This window comes from Schistocerca nitens, chromosome 7 (assembly GCF_023898315.1).
Source record: "Schistocerca nitens isolate TAMUIC-IGC-003100 chromosome 7, iqSchNite1.1, whole genome shotgun sequence".
NCBI classification, from domain to species: Eukaryota; Metazoa; Arthropoda; class Insecta; order Orthoptera; family Acrididae; genus Schistocerca; species Schistocerca nitens.
Genome location: NC_064620.1, coordinates 357,549,371 through 357,569,836, shown reverse-complemented (window position 1 = coordinate 357,569,836; position 20,466 = coordinate 357,549,371). Strand labels below are relative to the sequence as shown.

General features: G+C 39.1%; 1 protein-coding gene across 3 annotated transcripts in view; it reads right to left on the bottom strand.

Annotated features, from left to right (window-relative positions):
- Positions 1–20,466, bottom strand: part of LOC126194770 (PR domain zinc finger protein 10-like) — a 208,324-nt gene that overhangs the window by 178,821 nt on the left and 9,037 nt on the right. For all 3 annotated transcript variants that reach the window (XM_049933056.1, XM_049933055.1, XM_049933057.1), the window contains exon 3: positions 8,226–8,381. In XM_049933056.1, the coding sequence (XP_049789013.1) occupies positions 8,226–8,381 (156 nt within the window). The remainder of the gene's footprint in view (positions 1–8,225; positions 8,382–20,466) is intronic.

Here is a 20,466-nt window from a genome sequence, read left to right as displayed (position 1 = left end):
ATCTTTAACTGCCCTATTCATTCCCTCCATCACAACATTAAAAAGCGCAGGAGATAGAATACTTCCTTGCTTAAGTCCTTGTCTTATTTTGAAGTATTCAGAGTTCCCCAATGGTGTTCTAATTCTACAATTGTGGCCTCTGTACATTGTCTTTATAACATTAATGTATCCATCTTCTATATCTATCTTCTTCAGTTCTTCCCAGAGTCTTTCCCTGTCAACTGAGTCATATGCCTTTTCTATGTCTATAAAAACCATTATCACCCTTTTGTTATACTCCCAACTTTTTTCCATCAGTTGACGGATAGAAAATATCAGGCCGATTGTGCTCCTTCCTTTCCTAAACCCATGCTGTTCTTCACTCAGCTCCTTTTCTATCTTTTCACTTATTCGATTTAGTAAAATTCTTTCAAAAATCTTGGCTGTATGACTCATGAGGGTTATTCCTCTGTAGTTTTTACAAAGTCTTTTATTGCCTTTCTTGAAGATGGGAAAAATGTCTCCTGTTCTCCAGTCGCCAGGTATTTTACTATTTCTCCACACGCTTGATAGTACTCTATACAGCCACTGCATTCCCACTGGACCTGCTGCTCTTATCATGTCCACTGATACTTCATCAGGTCCTGGGGCTTTCCCCCCATTCATCCTCTTCACAGCTTTTTCAATTTCTTCCTGTGTAATTTGTCCTAATTCTGCTTCCCAACTTCTCTCAATTTCTCCATTATTTGTTGTTTCCTCATGTACCTGCTCCTCAGCATTTAACAGCTTCTTAAAATGTTCTTTCCAGAGATCTTTTATATTCCCTGGATCTTCAATAATGGTACCGTCCTCTGTTTCCATCTTTGCTGGTACTTCAGAAGCCTTCCTTTTATTTTTCATCATTTTATAGAACATTTTCTTATTGCTCTTCACATCTTCTTCAAGTTTTTTTGTAAACTCTTCCAATGCCTTTTTCTTTGCTGTTTCCACTATTTCTTTGCACTTCTTCTTTTCCTCTATATATCTTTTATGGTCTTCGTCATTTTTAGTTTTCCACCATTTTCTCCATGCTCCAGTTTTCCTTGTAACTGCTTGGATTGTGGTATCATCCCACCAACTTGTCTGTCTTATTTTTTCCTTTCCAGATGTTCTGCCACATACTTTTTGTGCTTCTTCGACTAAAGTGTCTTTGAATAAATTCCATTCTTTTTCTACATCGCAGAAAACTTCTTTTGGAAATTTGTGTGTTATTAATTCTCTGTACTTCTCAGCACATTCATTCTCCTTCAATTTCCAATCCCGTATCCTCATCACTTTCTTCTGTTTTCTATTTTTCACACACTGATTCATTTTCCATTGTCCCACCAGTAATCTATGGTCTCCATCTGCACTCACACTTGGAATTACCTTCACATTTGTTACTTTCTCTCCTCATTCCCTATCTACTAGAATATAAACAATTACACTCTTCGTTCTTCCATCCCAACTGTATCTGGTGATAACATGACTTTCTCTCTTCATAAACCAGCTGTTTGCTATTTTCATTCCATTCCTCTGGCACAAATCCAGGAGTCTTTCCCCTTCTTCATTTCTGCCTCCATATCCAAAACATCCCAATACTTGCTCAAATCCCTTTCTGTCTTTGCCTACCTGTGCATTAAAATCTCCCATCACTATATTAGCACTCTCAATATGGTTTTCTAACACATTTTCAAAGTCCATCTTCTCTTCTTCGCTACATCCCACTTGAGGTGCATAAATCTGGATTACTTTTAGTGTTTCTTTATGGAATCTCAGGTTTAAGATTATGATCCTGTCTGATATATATCTCACATTTTCAATACAGCTTTGTACATTCTTATTCACCATCACTGCCACACCATTTCTTCCAGACCTGTTATTCCCACTCCAGTACAGTTTTCCTCCTCCTCTCAAATTCTTCTCACCTTTTCCCTTCCACTTTGTTTCGCTTAATCCCAATATATCTAACTTCCTCTCTGTCAGTACATCTGTCATTTCTTCCATTTTTCCATTGAGGGTTAATATATTAAGGGTGCCAATGTTTAGGTTATTTTTTAGTCCAGTTGGTTTCATCTTCTTGTACTGATGAATATCATCAGGTCACCCATCATTTGCACCAGTACTTGTAGAAGCAGTGGGGTCAAATCCTGAGTGGTTCGTTCCGAGGCTCGTCTGTGTTTTGAAAGAAATATATGAAGACTTTCCTACTGGCTTGCTAGGCCTAACGCAAGGAAGGATTTTCTGTTGGGGTTGTCTCCCTTAGCCTTTGGAGTTTCTCTTCCACCACAAGGCAGTGGTTCCCTTCTCATTTAATCCCCAGAAAGGAGGGTTGCCTCATCTGCCAGCTACGCCGTTCCGAAGTCTTCCTTCTCCGCCGTCGCTGCCATTAAGGTCTTCACCCGTAACCCTGGGCATGGGTTCTGTGTTATACCCCACGGGATTGGGTCCCTGCCTGAACTAAGCCATCCTAGCACTCCAGCCTACTGAAGTGTAGGAAGCCCACCCCCGCGACGTGGATGCGCCAGACAGGAATTACCCCAGTGGAGGAATAGGGAAGGGCACCCTACCTCCCTGGAGCCAGGTTAATGATTGTGTATGGTGCCACAATCAAAGGGCAAACAGACTCTGTCCCAGCGGCAAAATCATGGCGTCGGTGTTTTGGGATAGGCATGGTGTTTTGATGGTCAACTTCATGCAACGAGGAACCACTATCAATGCAGAAGCATACTGCCAAACCCTGAGAAGGGTGATTCAAAACAAAAGATGTGACATGTTGACAAAGGGAATTGTCCTTCTCCATGACAATGCAAGACCTCACACTGCAGGTCAGACCCGCGATTTATTAGACAGTTTTGGCTGGGAAGTTTTAGACCACCCACCCTACAATCCTGATCTTGCGCCGAGCGATTACCATCTATTCCTCCACCACAAACAACACCTCAGTGGCAACTGTTACAATGACGACGATGACGTGAAAACGGCAGTTAACTCTTTGGTTATTGGAGCAGGCGGCAGGTTTTTATGAAGAGGGTATTTTATTGGTCGGAGGTACGATACGTGTTTCAACAAACTTGGCACTTATGTCAAAAAATAGAGTGAAATATGTACTTTCTGAAAATAAATTCACTTTTTTGAAATAACCTTTCGTTGTGTTCTTATGTTCAAACGGACCTTACTTATAAAACACACCTCGTATTTTTTCCGATTTTCTGTTCTATTAGCCAAGTCTTGCATGATTTTGATCATTTCTTCTATGGTGTTTGAGCATGCTGATTTGAGGATTTCTTCTATGATTTCTTGTTCCTCTGATGTTTTATTGTTTCTGATTTTTTTTTTTTATCTGTGTGGGAATTTCGTCTTCATTCGGCAGTTATGAAGTTTTAGACCACCCACCCTACAATCCTGATCTTGCGCCGAGTGATTACCATCTATTCCTCCACCTCAAACAACTCCTCAGTGGCAACTGTGTCCTCAGGTTCTTATGGTGGCAACCTTTGTATTGGTTCTTGATAGTTAAGTGGTTCTTTGAAGTATTTCAAAGTCTTTCTCAGTTTCAACTAGTTGGTCCTTTTTGTATTTCCTTTTGGTCTTCACTACTACTGTTCCAATTGTTGTAAGCATCCTGCTAAGACTAGATTGCATGTGCACATTCTTTGTCCCACCAAGTATGCTTTTTCTTTTTCTGTGGAGAATTAGTGTTTGAGCGGTTTCAATCAATTTATTTTTTTGATGTGACCAACTGTATGACTGCTGCTTCTTTAATTTTTCCATGAGAGTCGGTAGTATACTACTACTGTCAAACTTTGAGATTTGTGTCTTTCTTTCGTGAACCTCTGAGGTTTTAAATTTGGTTTTATTCTTGTCCGGTAATGGTCTGAGCCTATGTTTTCACTCTTTCTGACTTGAATATTCATAATATCTCTGTGGTTTGAATAAGAGATTGCTACATGATCAGTTTGGAATTCAATGATGAGGGAGTTTTGATGGTTTCTTTTTGAAGTGTACTGACATGATTTTACAGCTGAATATACATCAGAGTTCAACTAATTTTTGAGCATTTTGGCCTGCCTGCATGTTAGGTTGGGTTGTTGGGGGGAGGAGACCAGACAATGAGGTCATCAGTCTTAATGGATTAGGGAAGGACGGGGAAGGAAGTCGGCCGTGCCCTTTCAAAGGAACCATCCCAGCATTTGCCTGGAGGGATTTAGGGAAATCACAGGAAACCTAAATCAGGATGGACAGACACGGGATTGAACCGTTGTCCTCCTGAATGCGAGTCCAGTGTGCTAGCCACTGTGCCACCCGCTCGGTGAGAGCAGTTTGATTGGTTCATTAGTGTGCTGGGAATTTCCTAACTGTTTCCTCCTCCTTTCTTTGCCTATCTGTGCACTGAAGACACCTAGTAAGATTTTGACATTGTTTTGTGCAATATTACATAGTACTACTTCTAGTATTTCCCTTGTTCTGCATACCCTTTCATGATTAGTTTTATTTACAACATTGATCGGCATGCATGTACTGATTAGTGAGTGAGTGAGTGAGTGTGTGTGTGTGTGTTTACTTGCACACATCACGATGATTCTCATTAGTCTGTTGTTTACAGGCTTCACCTTTGTTACGGAAGTGGGAATGTCTTTCTTGTCTGCAAAAGCAACTCCTAAAAGTGGTGTGTTTTCATCTTTGACATTTTTAATGTTGATTTTTAATTTTCTTGTTTACAAAAATGTCAATACCTAATTTCCTCCTTGCTCTTCCTCCACAGTAAAACTTGAAAGAATTTTAACTGTCAATTGTTGCTTCTGATAACCTCATTATATCCCCTTAGATCCTTTTGAACTCTTCACCAAACTCTGGCATACTATTTTCAGGTCCAAGGGTTTGGCAAGCAGTTGCCCTACATAGTAAGGAGTAGAATCAATTGGGTGCAGAAGCCCTTTGTTACTGTCTACATACCAAACTCCATGTAATGATGTTTGAGTGTAGAAATAGGTGTGTGTGTGTTTGTGTGTGTGTGTCAGGAACTCACAGGTGCCAGCATTGCCTCCAACAACCCTACTAATCATACACTAGCCTGATATAATCTGAAGACTTCGACAAGAGACAGTATCAGTGCTACACTTCAGTAATGCTACCCTCAGGAAGTCTCAGAGCGCAGGATCAACACAACATGTTTATATACTGATCGCGTGCCATTTAACAGTCAGAAAGCAATCTTTTTGTCACCTGTGATCATCAGGTATAGACGACAGCTGACTGACTCGTTACACTAACTGCATTCACATTCTTTCCTCATAAACCAACCCATCTAAGATTGATACCTCATAGGTACTAACACAGGCACAGTGTGAACATTTGGATTGTACAATGGAATCTACCCTGCGTGACTGCCTTAATCACTAGTTGCTGTGCTGGCAAGTTTTAATTTCATGACTAGTTTAAAATACTTCTGACATTTGTCCCCCAGAGATAAGTCAAGTGCATTTCATTCGGGAAGAAGAATGCTGGTGCATGAACATAATAACTATGGTTGACAGTTCATTAATGACTATATTCTGAACAGTGTGTTCCTAAATGTAATATTCATTCTGAAAGACTGCTGCTGGGAAAATAATGTTAAAATGAACCAAATGATCAGTTTTTTGCATTATGTATTTTAGAATTTAATCCCCAACAGAGTGATGTGTGGTGGCTGTAAACTCTCTCTGCTTATGCTAATTCATAGAGATTATAGCAATTCAAATTAATTATTTTCAAGATAAGCATCATATGTAAAAGAAAAACAAAAATATTTCATTTGTAAAAAGCACACATCAGACATTCTTCTTAATTATATTTACATTAATGTTGCTCAAATGACATGTACTGTTAATGATTTATTGAAAGTCATTCCCAGACGGCCTTTGGTTTATAGGCAGTTGTAAACAGTCAGTCATGATTTATTCTCATACTACTTCTCATGACTTTTCAACAATTGCAGGCTGATTGGACAGAATCATTCTCAAGTAATTCCGGAGAAAAAGTTGTAGTGTCATATTACCACAAAATATTGGATCAGGTAAAATTAAGTGCCTAGGTGGAACAATGCTACCAGGTAAAAAAAAGAAAAAACAAGTTAGCTGAAAAAACTTACCTCCAAATTGATAGTTAATAACTGTGAGCTGTGCCCTGATCTTTTGCAATCTCATACACTGATGGGTCACAACATTATCACCACAAGATTGTCTGCTACCTGGTGACATAGCAGACATGTGACTCAGCAAGTGAAGTATACAAGTGGGGAAGAGGCAAATGCAGAACCATTCTAGCAACAATATGGGCCGCAAATGGGGAAACCCACTCATGTAAGCAGCTTTCACAAAGGGCAATTTGTTGTGGCCCAACACCTGGAACAGGCAACTAAGAAACGGAGAAACTGATTGGCTGCTCGCATGCTATTATTAAGAGCACTTACGAAAAGGGGTTGAAGATGATGACACCATAAGACGACAAATCACAGAATGTGGTGGTCAGAGGCTTGTCCACTCTATAAAGCACAACAGGCAACGGTCTGTGGTAGATATGACAGCGGAGTACAGTGCTAGTGCACACCACTGAAAATATTGTCGAAAATGGGGCTCCACATCAGTCGACCCCCTATGTGTTCCCGTATTGACCCATGACTGATCTGTAACAATTGCACTGGGCATGGGATGTAGACACTGGATCATGGATCAGTGGAAAGGTGTCATTTGGTCAAATGTATTGTGTCTTGTTACATCACGTCAATGGTCATATCCAGACAAACAGCTGTTTGAAACATGCATTACATCATGGATGCAGTGCAATGAGTGCAGTATTATGCTGTGGGGGAGATTCACTTTGGCTTCCATGGGACCTGTAGTAGTAATGAGGGCACCATAACAGCTGTGTAGTATATAACATACTTGTGGATTGCCTGTATCTCTTCTTCATGCTTGATGTCTTCCCTGACACCAGTGACATCTTCCAGCAGAATAACTGTCCCAGAAACACATTACAGTTGTTGAGGAGGATAGCAGTGAACTCTTGACGTTTTGGCCACAAAATTTGACTGATGGAACACGTCTCTGACACTATCAAGCACCAGTTTCATGCCCACAATTATGGAAAATATGTGACCTGCGGGTAAACATCTGGTGCCGTACACTTCACAAATACATGTCTTGCAGAATCGCTGCTGTCTTTTGTTCCTTTAGTATCTACACAAGCTTCACAACATTGCTTCAATACACATTCGACGAATATACTTCACAGGCCAATGGTAGCTCGATAATAGCTGGGGAACAGAAACCCCATGAGAGAGAAAAGAATTCGCTGTGCAAGTCAGTATACGGGAAGCAGAGAGTTCAAACCCACACAGAGACGAGTATGGGAAAAACTTGGCACACAGCTGGCGTGGACAACTGACGGCTAAGCACTTGACACAGCCCACTGCATGATCAGCTATGTGACGTCTGCGGTGGTGTAACTCCGAGTAGCATTGGCCCATCCAGCCTCCCACTGCCCACAGGTAAACACCTCTACCAGTGAGCTTCTCCATCCTGTGTATTGCCTGTGCCCTCCACGGCAGGTTTCTGCACTCTCTTGCTACCAGTACGCCAGCTCATCCACTTCCATTGTAACATCTTCTGTTGGGGGTACTAAAATTCCCATGGTAGACCTATACACTATTAAACAGGTGGTAATAATGTTATGGCTCATGAGTGTGTATTCTTTAAGTTTATCCAGATTAAATGGCACAAATTTCTGTTACATGTTGCAGTATCAATGTAAGTTGGAGCAACTACAACATATCTTCACTGTTTCTGTGAGTATAGTTGCTCTGTTGATTATATAATTTTGATACAAAAGACCTCTTTGGTTGGGCACCTACAAAACTATAACATTGTCCCACACTAATTTTAACTGATTTTCAAAATGTTTAAGTTGTGCTATTTATGCAACTCCTTGCATAAAGTGGCTTGCCTCTTCTACAAAATGTCTCACAAGTGACAATAATGTAATAAGTCAGCAACACATGGTTAAGCAGCACTTTTTTCCAAATACTTTTCACATCAGTCACATTTACCTGTCAAAGACACTATTAAATGAAAAATTTAATAGTTTAGTACCTGCTGTGAAGTATTTATATTTGACATAGTGAAGCAAAAAATTACTCATCCGGTATTCAATACTGGTAAATAACCTAATAAATGATTATCCGGTACCTGTCCAGTATATGGTGGTGAATACTGTGCTGCTGAGCTCATGTTAGGGTCAAGCGGATTTATGTGGCTGTCAATTTCTGGTAAGGAAGTAGATGGCTGAGGAGAGAATGGTGCACCAGGTTCATAGAGACCACTCTGCCCTCCAACATACTCCACCTGCAATTTAAAAACAAATATATTTCAGATAAATTCCACAAAAATATCAACAAAGCCTGAAATCACGATGGAAATAATGGATAAATGAGTGGAAACAGAGTTCTATTCCTTCAGCTTTTTATTTCATCAGGCATGTGCAAAATACTTTGAAGATTTATTCCAAGATGAATATCTTATTTTACAAGCAAATCTATTTTCACAATGTCAGTTTTGAAAAACCTTATGTAAATTCAGAACCTCCTCTCCCAGGGATGCCACCATATCAAATGCTTTTTCAGTGTTGGGCAGAATAGTGTACGCCTGCTCAGGTAGCTGGGGTTTTCTGGTATTCTAGTTACTGGCATAGTCACCACATGCGACATGGTAGGACAACTTAACACGCATAGTGAAGCCAACTTCCTTATGGAAATTAATCCCCTAATAGTATCAGTCTTTCAGGGAGAAAGGGTGAGGCTGAGGGCAAGGCCCATCCATCCACCTCAGAAACATCTATTGTTGCAAATGATACCACAAGGAATATTAGATAGCCTGTACAAACCTGAACACGGCTGAGGCAAAATAATATGAAAAAATGACTAAAAATCTGGTGTTGGGTGACCCTCCTCCCCCCACACAAAAACAACTGAGGTCATAAGTGCCCAAGTCATAACCTTATAACACCAACAAGGGAACGAAGTTAAAAGTGTCTATACATTAAACCCAGTTGACTAAGGAAAGAGAGCTGAAAACAAGGACTTCCCCATAGCGAAAGGTAAAAAAAAAAATATGCCTTAGAGGCAGTGGAGGTCCCTAACCAAAGATTAAAGATTAAATGTCCTTCACCATATTATTTCAATGGATAAAAAGTAAAACACGATTGACAACCCACACATCTTTCACTTAAACAGTCAATAACTCAAAACAGCAAACATACACTGGAACATAAGTGGTTAAAAAAAGGTAATGTGTCAGGAAATTGCGAACCGCCAAAGGTTGACAACATTTGTTGGTTGGAGGGATTTACAAAGTCTTGATGGGAGAGTTTCTTTTGTTCTTTGCGGCCTGCTGGTTCTGTAGCAGGTGATTTCACTGTTGGGGGTAAAGATTTGGTGGCTTGTGGCGCAGCTGTAGGAGAATGAGACAGGGATGCTATTGTGATACTTGGCAATTTCACAGCTATAACTGAATTGAAAGTCATAGGTCTGTGTGGCCAGGTCCTCCGTGAAGCAGAAGAACAGTACTGTCACTGCCAGATGGTAAAATTCAGGGCTTTCAACTAGCCAACAACTTGTGAGTGACAGGGTAGGGTTATTTTTCCTTCACCTAGATGTCCTGGACGTCCCGCTCATCGAGATACATGGGACACTCATGGGATGACGTGGCACGATCGCCATTTCAATTGATGCAGTGGGGAGAAGGAGATGGGCAATCACCATCACAAGCATCTCTTCCAGAAGTAACACAGTGGCTGTGTTCTGACAGCACACATGAGAGTGGTTATATTTTGACACTGGTAGTGACACATCAGGATTGGAACATATGGTCGGACAGTGATGACTTCATAGCCTAGGGTGACCAGACATCCCATTTTTAATGGGAGTGTCCTTTCCTTTCTTTCTGTTGCCTGTTGTACCACAAAATATTACAGGGGACACCAGACATCCCGTTTTTTTCATAATCAGCAATAACTTTCTTTCTTCTTTTCGTTCTTTTTTTTTCACATCAATTTAGTGTCATAGAAATAGTTTTTCAACATTTTCTTGAGTCTTGCTTCGTCTTGAATGCAAAGATGGAGTAAAGAAGAAGTATTTTGGTCATGGGATGAGGAAAGGTGTGAACAGAAGAGTTTCCACCATCATGCTCAGTGCCAGAGACTTATGCACGAGCTTCGCAATTCATATCAATTATTTGCTACTGCAGAAAAGACGGACGAATGTAACAAGTTTTTGTTAAAGAACATTATAGGACTATCAATGTTCAATTGTATTTGTAGTTACAAATTAGCTATTCACTATTAGTGCAGTAGCGGCAAACAACACAATGTCTTCGGACTGTTACAGACAACAATGAGAAACAGGCAATTCCATTGTCTGTTGTTTGCTTTGTGTGACACTACCTCGTGCTCGTTAATAAGGAGAACATGCCAATGTAACGCAGCACAAAAAGAAAAAGAAGCACCAGTTGGCAGTTTCTGCAAGAACTTCTAGCAGCACAACTTCCTTTGTAAAGTACGAATAAACTATAAACAGAGGAAGTTCAAATGGTTCAAATGGCTCTGAGCACTATGGGACTCAACTACTGAGGTCATTAGTCCCCTAGAACTTAGAACTAGTTAAACCTAACTAACCTAAGGACATCACAAACATCCATGCCCGAGGCAGGATTCGAACCTGCGACCGTAGCGGTCTTGCGGTTCCAGACTGCAGCGCCTTTAACCGCACGGCCACTTCGGCCGGCAAACAGAGGAAGATAAACATATCAATGCAGGAGCAGGACTGTTTGCATTCCATATCGCAAAACACAATTATTCTTTCTATTCAACAGATTACACATATATTCTCATCAGAGATCTATTTGAGAAAAAATTCACATGTTATAGGAAAAACGCAAGTCGATTTTACTGAACATTTTATCACTGTACGCAATGCACGAAGTTCAGTCAGAACTTGACAATACTAAGTATGTCTCTGTGATAGCTGATGCATCAAATCACAAAAGCATAATGCTAGTGTTGATTATAGTTACGTATTTCATTCCTACCAAAAGTGATTAGTGCAAAGTAATCTGTCTTCAGAACATTGGTGGAGAAATGGCAGAATTAAATCAGCTAGCTATATTCTGGAAAAAAGCAAAATATAGTTGACAAGATAGACAAGTGTGGTGAGTAAAAGAGGACTGGGATAAACAATGTTTATTCCAAAATGAACAGTGTTCTCAAGATGAACATTCAAGGCATCAGTTGTGTAGGCCATGTGGTATACAATTGAGTTCAAACAAATGCAGACATTCTTCCCATTGACATAAAAAATACTGAATAGAAGCAAGTTCTAAGTCTTATTAAAACTAGATCATTGTCATTGTTGCCAGGAGTTACAAGAGTTACTGATATGTATGAACCTTTGAAATCTACAATGGAGGAAAAGACAGATTGCTATTTACCACAGTAAGCTGAAGACAGGGACAATTAAAAGACACTTACATAAAGCTTTCAGTTACAGCCTTCAAATCGGCAAAAGAGAAACACACACCATTCATACACACAAGCAAGCATACCTCATGCACACCTGACCGCCAACTCCAGCATCTTAGGCCGAGCATTATGTAAGTGTCTTTTAATTGTGCCTGTCTGCAACTTAACATGTCTTCTTTACAGGAAGTAGCACCTGTCTTTTCCTTCATTGTTGATATTCCTGCTGGGAGTTTCCACTGTTTGATTTAACCTTTGACATCTTATTTTCTATCTCAGTGCTGAGACAGTTTTTTGAGAACCCACAGTAACGTCTTTGGCTTCATTTCACACAAAGCCAATTGAAAATGTTTCCACAATCAATCCAAAAGTTGAAAAGAACCAAGATTTCAGCTACAGAATCATCTGAAGAGTTAGAGTTGCTTACAGAAAAAATAACTAACAGGAAAGTTAGTAAATTTCCAATTTCAGCTATTTCTTCAATTTTAATTAACTTGGAAAAGGAAGGTATTTTCACTCAATCAAAATCTGAGACGATTACCAATTTATTTTATGACACTTTTGTGACTTATTGAGAAAAGTGGACATCATTTCAACATCTGAAATCATTTCATCAGATAACATGGAAAAATTCTCTTTCTTGAGCTGTACTTTTAATCTGCCTCAAAGTATAGTAAACAGTAGATTCAGTGCAACATTTCAGATAGATGAAGATGTATTGTTTGATGAGACAGGATGTGCAAACAACACTATATCCAAGAAACTTGAGGAATGGGAAAAAGCTAATTTGGAAATAGATAAGAGATAGTGTGATGTATTCCACACACTTAAAACTACAGGTACTTCATGTAAAAATAGAAACGGGTATTTTCAATCATGAATTCTCTTTAGATTCATGAGAAAAACCATTTTACCACTGAAACTACTGAAGCAATTGTAACAGTTACGACTAATTATCAAGACCTTACCTGCAAGGTGTTCTACACCTTCTGTTAACCACTTCAAAGTTTTTGAAAGATATTATCTCTTCTGATTGTAAGTACAATGTTAGGAGCAGTGTTCCTCATACAGTAGCTAAACAGTCTACATATCTGTCACAAATCACTGTATCAATTTCTCAATATTTTGAATTATAATCAGTTCTTGGAAGAACAATGAATTATCATATGATTCAGTGCCATTACATGCATGTTTTGAAGTGTCTTGTTAAAATATGTGCCTTTTTATGTTTATAAACTTTAGTTTTTATTTTATTAAAGTGATGCAGGCATATAAGCAGAATATTTTCTTTTTGTCTAGGGTCATGTTTTGTCTCATTTTTTATCCCAATTTTTCGCAAATGTCCCATTTTTTCATATAGAAAATCTGGTCACACTGTCATAGCCTGCCTTAATCTTTGATTAGGAAGCACTACTCGATCAAATGTGAGGAAAAAAGTGTGTGTTGGCACTAAGTATACATCAACCTTTTTCATTACCCAATGGACCGCACTGATGCCCTGATCGGATAAATAATGCTAGATCTCCCCCTCCCCCCACAGTCAGAACATCAAGCAACTGAGTGTAAACAACACCATGCAAAGAATTCAGGGTGTAATGGCCCTCGACAAAAACAGGATAGCAATGGAGGAGCTAAGCAGTAAGCAGCTGTTGGGCTTGAAAATCACACGTGATCTCCACAAGTAAAGCCCCATTGCATAAGCGAGAGCAAGATTTCACAGGGCTTGCAACTGCATCAACACCTTTCTGAATAATAAATGGATTAACTGTAGCAAAAAACTGACCTCCTTCGGTATGTGAGACCGCGAGGAACCGAGGTGCAGCTGGGCGAGTCATTGAATCTTTAGCCTCATTCTGTTTACTTTTAGTAGACTTAGATTGAGATGATGGATGGCTCATTGTGGAAACTCCCCAATTGCCAGTGTGTCTGATGGCATGCTCCTTCTGGCTGGGGGCCCCCCCTCAGATGGGGGTTCACCCGCCTTAGGTCACACCACCCGAACACTAGACAGAGGGACTAACTGGCAACTGCAAAGGTAGCAGCTCACGTAATCACCCCTCCCTTGGACTGGCTTGTACCAGGGGGTATGTGTAAACCCTACATGCCAATCCAGGGCTGGGAATTACGCATTACCCAGTCATTTGTTTTGCAGCATATGCATGGGACAGCCTTCAGGAGCACACAGGGAGGAAGAAGAAACAAAGAGAGACCTCAAACGCTGAACCTGAGGAAGGGGAGGAGATGGAGAATGAAGAAAGAAGGAAGAAGGAAAAAAACCATGAGGGACTGTTCTAATTCCAGGCTACCGAAACTCCACAATGCATTCCCAAAACACTTTCCCCAAGGGAGGGGAAAAAGAACAGCAGGAGGATGGGACATCTAGCACGGAAAGGGAAGAGGTGCTGCAAAGGCTGAGGGTCCGTGGTAGCCACGCACAAACTCACCAAATCATGGTGAGCTCCTGTGGAGGGGTGGGGGGGAGTTAGAAATATGGAATGACAACTGTTACAGCACAAGAGAATAGACAGAAGGATAAGAGATACACATAAACAAAAAAGTTCTGCTATTCTACTCTGAGAAAAATGATGTACAGACAGAATATGGAGTTGTATTAAGTGTCAGAGTAACCACAGGTCTGTCCTGAACTTACACTAGGTAATGAGAGACTCTGCACACATCAAGTGAGGTGGTGCAGTGGTTAGTACACGGGACTTGCATTGGGGGGGGGGGGGGGGGGGCGGAGGGGGCGGGGGGGGGGGGGGGTTTGAACCCATGTTCAGCCATCCACATTTAAGTTTTCCGTGATTTCCCTAAATCGCTCCAGCCAAATGCCAAGGTGGTTCCTTTGAAAGGACACAGACAATTTCCTTCCCCATCTTTGATGCAATCAGAGCTTGTGCTTCGTCTCTAATGACTTCAATGTTGACACGACATCAAATACAATCTTTCTTCTTAGACTTTGCACACTCAGTGTCATAGGAGAATTTAATAACGTTGCCTTCGTAAATTTACGTGCCCCTATGAAAGAGTCAGATGATCATTATCATTTGCAAACAATCTCGAAAAGAAAACCCAAGTACAAATTCATGATAATTCTGAGGGATTATGATGTAGTAATTGAGAAAGAAAAGGCTTTTCAAATGTCATCTGGCAAAGAAATCTTTCGTTATTAAGAGAGAAGCAATAATTGTCAGAGGGTAGCAGAGTTTGTGGATGTACATAACCCTATGGCAGGAAGGAGACCAAGGACAAAAAAACTGCATAGACAAGAATTACCCCACCGGAAGTTCGAGTCCTCCCTTGGGCATGGGCGTGTGTGTTGTTCTTAGCATAAGTTAGTTTAAGTAGTGTGTGTGTCTGGGGACTGATGACCTCAGTAGTTTAGTCCCTTAGGAATTCACAAACATTTGATCATGAATTATATCAATATTGATAATATTATACGTTATCAAGAGAGTTATTTTACTACCATCCATGAAACAGTAGATGAAATTAGAAATCCATGAAAGGACAAATAGTATGTTGAGTAGTGCAGGCAAGCAGTAGAGGAGAAGAAGCAGTCTAGGTAAAGATGTCTCCGAGTGTTAAACAACAGCTAGCCAGACCTTCTCTACAAAGGAAAAAAAGCTAAAGCAGCAAGAAGATGCAGAAGGAAAAAAAGGAGATGGGTGAAAAAAGGAGAGAGGAGATAACAGAGCACTGTCCCAGGGATGAAATTAGGAAGTTTTATAAAATGTAAATAAGGAACCCAAGAAAGAAGACCAAAGGTTACAATGTGTAACGATAGGTAAGGAATCTGTCTGCTGGTAAATAGACAATGAACCATTGGCAAGGATACTTCCAGGAAATCCTCAAAGTGACCCCAAGGAGGATGAAACACTGCCTTATCATGCAGCAGAACCACAGAGTGAGGAGACTACATTTTAGGAAGTATAAAGGTTTATCCAGTATCTCAAAAACCACAAATCACATGGAAGTGATGGGACTGCAACACATTCCTGAAGAATGAAAAAGTTATTGGTTTACTAAGAGGCTAGGAAAATTTTTGGAAAGAGTTATTCCGCTTATATATGAGAAGGACTACAATACAACGTGGCACTCCACGGATTACCCTGCTGAATGTCATACAAAAAATTAGGTCTGACGTTTTGTGTAATAGGCTAAGTCTGTACTCAGAAGAGGTATTGAGACAGTATAGACATGGAACCATGTCTAATAGACCAGATATTTGTACTGAGGTAGGCGTACATAATAGCATATTAATGTAATGGGAGCCCCCACATTCTGTATGGACTTCATGTGGACCTTTAATAGTCTAGAAAATGTTAATCGACATGCTGTGACCGAGTATCTGCTCAATATGTCACACTCAATGAAAACCCGCTGGTTCCAGGAAAATGGTAATAGTGCACTGGACTAAGGGAGGATCAGCAGAGAGGGTGTCTTGTCCACAGTGCTTTTAAGTTTAACATTCAAAGCAACTATTTTTGAGCTTCAAATGCATAAATCCATGGATGTAAAGTCAACATCAATGTGTATGTCTGATGATGATGTTGCTATGCCAGCAGAAGAAGAGCCAATGGGATTAACCTGAAAGATAACTAAGATTACTTCTATTAATGAATCTAAAACCAAAAACATACATATCACCTGGATGATAAATAACAGTCTATATATTCTATTGTGGAAAAAAAAGATCATCATCTTTGAGAACATACTTAGTACTGGAAACCCACACACCCTCACCACAAATTATATTCTGAATAGAATGAGATAAAAGCCAATCGATACTATCATGCTCTGGAGAAATTTATGCCTTTCAGAACATCATCATCTCAAAAGGAAAGGGTATGAGGACGTACTGTGAGTGGCAGGGTGGGGAAGGAGAAATTATTAAGGATGATAATCATTGCCTTTTGTAAAAGTAATGGATTAGCACTCAGGAAAACCTGGTTTAAGAAGAAACAAAGTTTTAAAGCAATCAAGCACAGCCATGATTTGCCCAGAAAATCTGTGGTAAACAACATAATATATGACCAGGACTCAAAGAGAACATTGGCAGATGTCAAGGTAATAGTAGTAGTACTACTGTAGTAGTAGTAGTAGTAGTTGTTGTTGTTGTTGTTGTTGTTATCCGTAGTCCACTTTTACAAGGATATTGAATATGTCATGGTATTAAAATTTAATAACAACAAAAATAATGTAATTCATGTACACAGGCATTTACATATTTACAGCTCTAGTATGACAAAGATGGGACTTGTCGCCTTATAGTAGAAACCATCTCAACATTTGCCTAATGTAATTTTTGTAAGTTGTGGAGAACCTAAATGAGGGCAGCCAGATGAAGAACGGAGCCTCCACCCTCACAAATATAAGACCAGTCTGTTTAAAATATCATTACCTCATTCAGTTTATCCTGACTTCCCATTTGGTATCCTGAAAAACTGAGTCAGCATCCCTCTTAATAAGTAAGATGTTTCGCTCAGAAAGAGGATAACATTTTAATATTGCACACTGCACAGCTTTGGGAGTGAAATAAATTTAAAAAAAGTGGGTGGCGGGAAGAAACACAGTGTGAAGGTGTTATATGAAATGATATGATTTTTATCATTATTATTATTCATCAAAACCCCTACTGTGTGTAATGAAAGTAAACCTGCATTTTTTAAAAAAAGTTTGTTTTAGTACTCTCTTTAATCTGCTTGGACAATTTAATGTACAGTTTCATGCCTCAGTAGAAAATGTTGTTTTGAGTTTTATGTTTATTCTTTCTTGAAAAATGTAAGTTCAGTCTACATCCTGTTTCATGGTCATGGACAGAACTGTTTATGCAATAATTACCAATGTTATTTTCAATGTGCACAACTGATTGGTAAATGTACTCACATGGTGTTGTTAACATCCCTAGTGTTTTGAACAGAACTTTATAATAAGCTTTGGTTTATTATTATGGTCCTTTTATGAAGTTTGACAACTGTGTTCATATTTTGTACATCTGTTCCTCAGAAAAGAATTCCATAGCTAAGAAATGAAATTCCATATGAACAGAACATAACTAAAAGACACTGGCTGCACATACTGATCACAGGACTCAAATGGCATAAAATGTTGATGACATGCTGTTTTCAAGTGTCTTTTGTGTGTTCACACCATTGCAACTGAGAATCAATATCAATTTCCTACAAATGTTGTGTTTGTTACTTAGTCTATAAAGCAGCCATCCACATGTAATTTGTCACTTTCCCTCTTCTTCAAACTTAAATTCATGGCATTTGTTTTCTCTATGTTCAATCTCATTTACTTGCATATTGGCCAATTGTAGACTCCTTTAGGGTTTTATATTTGCTTTTTCTGCAAAGAGTTATCATTATCTCTCAGTGACTATCACAGAAAAAAGATTTTAGACTTATTTGAGGTATGTATTACCTCCAGTCTTTGTACCCTATCTCCTAGGTACAAGCAGAACCAGTCATTAACTACATCTCTTATTCCCAATGCTTATATCTTAATTGAATAGAATCTCATGGTCAACAATATCAAAAGCCTTAGAAAGATCTAAAAATATGCCTGTAACAGATATAGTTTTCAAGAGCACCAAGTAACTTTTGTTAATTCTATCATGTCTGACTCTGTAATTCTACCACTTTGGAAACCAAACTGTGATTCACTGTGCAGGTTACATCCTACAAGTAATTCACTAATCTGCCTTTCATTGATTCTATGATTTTTGATAATGGTGATAGCAGGGAAATGGACTAGTAGTTTTATATGTCTGCAGCATACTTTTCTTCAACAGAGACACCACTCTTGCCTGTTTTAAGTGCTCTGGAAATTTCCCTGACGTGAATGAGTCATTTATTTGTTTTTTGATTGATCCAGTAACTTATCTTCACATATAAAAGGCTACATCAGCAAAGGAGGTATGGGACAAACTGAAAAATGCATTTGAAGATGGAGGTTTAACCAGAAAAGTATGATTACTTTGTGAGATGATAACAACAAGATTGAACAAACGCAAAAATGTGGATGAATATGTGAATAAAATAACTTCAATGTCAAATTGTCTCAGGAATATTGGTTTCGAAATTGCAGAAGAATGGATTGGCACTTTATTGTTAGCAGGACTACTAGAGAAATATTCACCTATGAATATGGGTTCGGAAAGTTCAGGAATACCCATTACAGCAGATAGTATGAACATAAAAATTCTATAGGACATGAAAAATGAGCCAGTCTCTTACGATCCAAAGATAGAAACAGTGTCGACTTTATACTCTAAACACAGGGAGAAGAAGCCAATAAAATGTTTCAGTGGCAGAAGATTGGATGTTTCTCATCACATTGTAATGAAAGGTTGAGTATTAATGAAAAGAACCATGTTAATTATAGTAGTCCTGAGAGAAAAACTGCCCATAAAGATAAGGTACTTTCTGCTTTTTATTCTTTTAGTGAAGCAAGTGACAATCATGCAGAGTAGTTTCCTGATTCAGGAGCATCTGTGCATATTATTAAAGCCCCATCAGTTTTGTAAGATGTTCACTCAAGGACTGACATCGGAATTTCCACAGTTGATGGGTCTAAGTTAAAGTGTGAACTCAGAGGAAATGTTGGTCTTAATTTGCTTGTGAATGGGAAAAACAAACTGTAACTGTTCATGATGTTATGTGAAGAATATTGCAACTAATTTGCTGTCAGTAAGCGAAATAGTAAAGAAGGGTAACAAGGTTATCTTTGATATACAGGAAACCAAAATAATCGACTCTTGTGGTGATATTGTTGCTACTGTATATAATGTAAAACATATTTACAAATATAACACAGTTCAAGATATTGCTGGAACTGGAAATTGCCCCGTTTATGCTGCAAAACGTTTCTTGTGGCATAGGAAACTTGGATATTTGAATAGACAAAGTATAGCCTTATTGAATAATATGGCAACTGGGATGGAAAATTATGGAAATAATAATTTATAATGTGAGGTGTGTTTTCAAGAGAAGCAGGCCAGACTGCCTTACAAATCAAGTCAAAGCAGATTTATGGAAGTCTTGCAACTCATTCACACAGATCTCTGTGGTCCTATGGAGAATAAATCCTTACGAGGTAGCTACTATTTCCTGACATTCATAGAAGATTTTTCTAGGTACAGTCGTGTTTACGTTATAAGCACCAAGGATGAAGTGCGTGATGTATTTAATGTTTGCTGCAAAATTGTCAAAAGACAGATGAGGAGGAAAATTAAAATTATTAGATCAGACAATGTAGCAGAATACGTAAACAGACAGTTTAAGGAAAAGTTAAATGAAATGGGTGTCAGCAGGCATCAGACTACCATTCACTATAGTCTCTCAGAATGGAGTTACAGAACATGCCAACAGAACCATTGTAGAGGAGGCAAGAAGTATGCTAAGCTATGCTGAACTACCTAAGTGCCTTTGGGCAATGTCAACAGTGGTGGGTTTAATTCACAGATCACCTAGCAAAGTTGTGAGAAACAAGACACCTTACAAAGTATGGACTGGGAAGAAACCAGACCTAAGGTACTTAAAAGTCTTTGGATGTGGAGCAATGGCTCAGATTTCAAAACCATTAAGATGTAAATGGGATGAAAAATAGCAGAAATATATTGCTGCTGGATATTGTGAGGATTCAAAAGGATATAGATTTTGTAATCCTGTGAATAAGACGCTATTAAGCAGTGGAGATGTAGTATTTTTGGAGGATTCTAAACATAAAATAAAGGAAAACATCGTCAAAATAATACAGTAATTCACATAAGGTGTGATAATTCTGAAGAAGAGATGGAAACTGAAACAGAGGAAGATAAGGATGTAGAGCAAACTGATATGGTACCTGAGCGAGGAATTGAGGAAGAAGATTCAACAGAGGAAGACAATTTAAGGTGACCTACACATATAA